Below are 4,963 nucleotides of genomic sequence, written 5' to 3' on the forward strand. Positions count from 1 at the left end.
GGCACGCGGCATGATCAGGAACCCTTCACATCCATGCCACAAACTGTTTTCCCTCTTACCATCAGGCAGGCGGTACAGGTCTCTATGTTCCCACACTAGCAGGCTCAAGAACATTTCTTTCCAGCTACTGTAACCCTGCTGAACTCTGTGACACGGCACTAGCCATATCCACCCGCCCACATCTTAGTACTGCCTCTCAGGGACCTTGTTGCACTACTCTCTTGCACTCTTCAAAGTACTAGTGGACTCTGACATTGCTTTGCATAGTCTGATTAAGGACATTATCCAGTTGAACATGTACATGTCTACCTCAGTAACCTCATTTCTGCTATTCCTGCATTTCAGTTGAGTGCCTGCTTGCACTTTCAATTTGCCTTCATTGCACATTTAGACTTGCCATTTGTACTTGCCATTTATACATCCCATTTAATAACATACATTGTACCTAATTGTTTCAGTTGTACATTTTTGCATGCTTATTTGCACTTCTGGTCAGATGCTAACTGCATTTCGTTGTACTGTACTTGTACTTGTTCAATGACAATAAAGTTGAATCTAATCTAAAAAAAATGAAGAGGGATTGGTTACAACGTTCATTGGACAACACCTAATAAGCAATACTATACACATTAAAAAGTGAAATATTGTACATATGTTGTTGCGAAATCCTGCACGGATCCTTCACCGTGCGCTGCCACTTTAAGAGTGCATCAGCAGTAAGGAAGGAGGAGATAAAAGACAGCTCTTTCAGCTCTCTGGGAGGGAGCTATTGGTTGGCTCGACAGTTTGATTGTGTGTGCTATGCTGCAGTAGTCTGTTTGTTTTCAGCGTGTTTAGTTTATAAAGTGTTTAACTTAATCATCGGTGTGACCGCTCTAGGTCGTGGTTGTTATCGTTTGGGTCTGCACCAGTTATGGATTAGTAGCAACATTGATGCGAAGCTTTGACATACAAACCATCAGATGGTCAGACAGTACAACTGCATGCCTGAAGTCAACAGCAAATATCTCTCTTTCTCTCTCTTTCTTTTCCCTCTATCATTCCACTGCTGTACACTGCTGGCAAACGTTCTATTTTTCAAATGCACTTCCCGTTGATGTTCATTAGCGCTGGACTATTATTGCCCTGCAAGAAGTATTTGGGTTGACATTTTAGTTAAAAGGGAGGTTGCTTTCAAGTTGTGTGTTGTATTTGAACTGTATTGGGATGGGGGTGGACTAATGACATGTGGCAGAGAAGATTGTGGACATTTTAAGGCCTTTGTTTTGTCTATGAACACCCCCCACATTCATACCTTCTGCACTCCTCCACTGGAAGGTAATACAGATTATTGCAAATCCTCTCTTGATGACTTGGTTCTTTCATGTAAATTGTTTCGATGACGTTGCCATTCAATTGCTTTGCCATTATTATTTTTATTATTGTATGAGGTATTAATGGTGGGGTTACCCCTGTGCTGTGACGTGGGTTTTATATGGTGTCTTCTTTTTTCTCTCAATTGGCTATCTGACAAACAGGCTACACTCTAGACAGTAACTACACTCTAGACAAATTTATATTCAGTGACAGTCTGCGTATGGCTTCTTTTTATCTTCTTCCAAAAGTCCACAAGAATCTTGAACCCCCCCCCCCCAGAAAAACCAGTCATTAGTTGTAATGAACGTCTGACAGAACCCATTTCCAAGTACATTGATTACTTCAATAAGCCTGTTCTGCCGTCACTCCCAGCCTATCTTTAAGATACCACAGGTGTTAATTGAACAATATAGGTGCAGCTTCCTTTTTAGTCACCATGGCTGTGGAGTCTCCATACATCACCATTGAACATGAACAAGGATTGGCAGCTATGCATCATTTCCTTGTAGTTTTGTGGGATAATCAAAATGATTGCCTTGGGGTAAATTGCCTATTAGCAAATGTAGCATATTGAAGAGTTTTCTTCCTAGGTGTAATGCAAGACATTCTCGCTATGAGGTAATAACAGGGCCTGGCCTATGTTAAAGGTGTTTAAAAAAGTACAAAGTCCTTGTTAGGTGCTAAGCCTGTGTTAAAATATGCCTATAAATACTAAAAAGCATTTTATTGTTTTCAGTTGTGTTTTGGAAATAAATATATAGATATACGCCATTCAGTCCATAAATGTGTTGGTTGAGCCAAACTTACCCTGTCCCGTGTCTAAACTTTCCCCATACCTGGGTAATTTGTGCCAAGAGAAATTATTTTTAGTGGGGACAAGCTTGATTTTCAAAACTAATGTTTACATTAATTCTGATTTATTTCCAGGGATACACAACTGAAATATATGTAGATACTATATTTGCTGACTGTAAAAAATGGCACTTCTTACCTCACTCACCCCGACATACATACAGTAGTTCTATATGCCACACACTGGCCAAGAGGGGCTCTGACTAAACTCAGTTCAGTACCATTGATCCTAGACCACTAGGTTTACACCAAGAGCACAGGGAGCTCTGAATAGCAGTTTTACCACAGGCAGCACATGTTCTCTGAGAATGGGCTTGAGTGGAAATTCATGAAAGGAAAATCAGAGGCAGCTAAAGGTTCACAAGTTAATTTATTTCTCTCCCAATTTTAGCTTCCATCTAAGTTAGCCTTTGCTTAGTAAACACAGAGGGAGGATAACACAAAATAGTGAACACAATCAAACAAAAACAGATTTCAGTGCAGGTGGAGGGAAAGCATCTTGGCATCAACTTAAATCATAATTTCATCAAGCAATACTTCTCTTAGCAAAACCTAGGCTTAGCTCTGCCACAGTTTCAACCTCAAATGTCTGTTTCAACAACTTAGTTTCCCTCTGACCTGCACTTTCCCATGGGTCTCATATCCTCTGTCCAGTGTCTGTTCTTTTGTCCATCTATATATTTTCTTTTTATTGGCCAATCTGAAATATGCCTTTTTCTTTGCAACTCTGCCTAGAAGGCCAGCATCCTGAAGTCGCCTCTTTACTGTTGACGTTGAGACTGGTGTTTTGTGGGTACTATTTAATCAAGCTGTCAGTTGAGGACTTGTGAGGCTACAATCGTCATTTACAACATTAACAATGTCTACACTGTATTTCTGATCAATTTGACATTATTTTAATGGACTAAAAATGTGTTTTTCCTTCAAAAACAAGGAAATGTCTAAGTGACCCCAAAGTTTTGAACGGTAGTGTACATACAAAAATTATTTTTCATGTACAGATTTTGGGCAGAGTAAATCCTCTCGCATGGAACAACAGGGAGCTAATCACAGGTCTCAATTAGCAAGCACTAGATTTGGAGTACATGGGCTAAAACGTGCAAAGTAATCAAATGGCATTTGTCTCACCTGTGACATATACACAGCTAATTTCACTTAATTGGTCAGGGTAAGAAGATGACGCCAAATGCTCTCTGTCATTAAAACAACAAATATGTGAGCCAAGGTTATTACACATGTCCTTGAAATATTTTTCTGACGAAGGCCATTGATGGATACAATATCAGAATTTTAATATTTCAATAAATAAAGTACCACGTGTTTAATTGTGAACGAGATGCACATATTCCTTCCTAATTTCCATTCAAAAGAACATATGCAAATGGTCAAGCTTTATGTAAAATAGATCAACAAGAAAGATATGTTGATACACACTACAGTACATCACCACAATAAATTAGGTCAAGGCAGCAACTTTATGTTTAAACATCTGTCCAACTCTATTCCGAATCCGAGTGAGTTTCATCCCGTATATGATAGGGTTCACCAGAGGAGGCACAACAAGGAACTCCACCGCCATGATATTCCTCAGGGCCAGCAGGCTGGTGTTGCTGCTGTAGCGAGCAAACATCACATCGAAGGTGAGGGATATGGTGAAGTTAGTGAGGGTGATCAGATGAGGCAGACAGGTCTGCATGAACTTCTTCCTCTCCGCCCGGGAACGCAAAGACGCTTTGATGATGTTCACATAAGAAATCACGATGAGTATCATTTGAGAGATGTGAGAAAAAGTGGCAATGAAGCCGTAGAGGTTGTTCAGAGTGGTGTCAACGCATGAGAGCTTCACGACCGCCCAGTTTGAGCAGTAGAGTTTATCGATGTCGACGCCACAGAGGGGTAACCTAGCTGTTATTCCCATGCCGAAGCCACTTTCTAGCCATGAGAAAAGCCACGTAAGAAGAAGCAGTGTCCACACTTTTCGAGTAGTCATGATAGAGTGGTATTGTAACGGTTTACAGATGGCAACATACCTGTCATATGCCATCACTGTCAAGCTGGTGAATTCACAGAAAGCATAGGAGTAGATTACCAATATCTGGGTCATGCACCCAATGTATGTTATCACATGAGAGTCAAATAAAAGGTCATAAAGTATCTTTGGGTAGAAGGCTGAAGCACCATAGATACCATTAATACACAGATTACAGAGAAATAAATACATAGGTTCATGCAACATTTTCTCCAGAAAAATGGTAACGATCAGTATCAGATTCACAAAAATGGTGAGGATGTATAGGATGAGAGTTAATGAGAAGTAGATGTGTTTGTTTATCTGTGTCACGTTCAGTCCGTGCAGCACAAACACTATCTGCTGGGAGGAGTTGAACTCTATTGTCATTGACAGCAGGCACACATGGCTAGTTCACACAGGACCTGAGAATGTTCCGTTTATCTTTAAATAAATATATATATTCTAACAGTAACTGACAACCATACAGCAGTCTCTCAGCCTCTCAACAATGATATCTCTCCTTTGAACAGTGTTGGCATTCAGAGGTTGAACATGATTTTGATTGCAGAACAACCCTAAACCACCCAGCTTCAGCACCCACTTAGAGTACAGTAAAATGCAGTGAGCATACAGTCTGGCATTCAACATATATCACATTCTGGTGTGCATGAAGCATTATATATATTTCTTAATCTTCACAAATCTTAATTTAACTAAGTTAAAAAACAAATATTGAACGGAATT

General features: G+C 40.0%; 1 protein-coding gene across 1 annotated transcript; it reads right to left on the reverse strand.

Moving 5' to 3' along the window:
• Positions 1–3,664: 3,664 nt before the first annotated feature.
• On the reverse strand, positions 3,665–4,606 carry LOC124004901 (olfactory receptor 4S1-like). Its single transcript, XM_046313721.1, has one exon. The coding sequence runs from the start codon at positions 4,604–4,606 to the stop codon at positions 3,665–3,667; it is 942 nt and encodes a 313-aa protein (XP_046169677.1).
• Between the last annotated feature and the right edge of the window lie 357 nt (positions 4,607–4,963).

Source organism: Oncorhynchus gorbuscha, linkage group LG19 (genome assembly GCF_021184085.1).
Source record: "Oncorhynchus gorbuscha isolate QuinsamMale2020 ecotype Even-year linkage group LG19, OgorEven_v1.0, whole genome shotgun sequence".
NCBI classification, from domain to species: Eukaryota; Metazoa; Chordata; class Actinopteri; order Salmoniformes; family Salmonidae; genus Oncorhynchus; species Oncorhynchus gorbuscha.

What these genes read in the sequence shown, in the direction of transcription:
- LOC124004901 (XM_046313721.1), bottom strand. Translation starts at nt 4,606, where the DNA reads ATGACAATAGAGTTCAACTCCTCCCAGCAGATAGTGTTTGTGCTGCAC.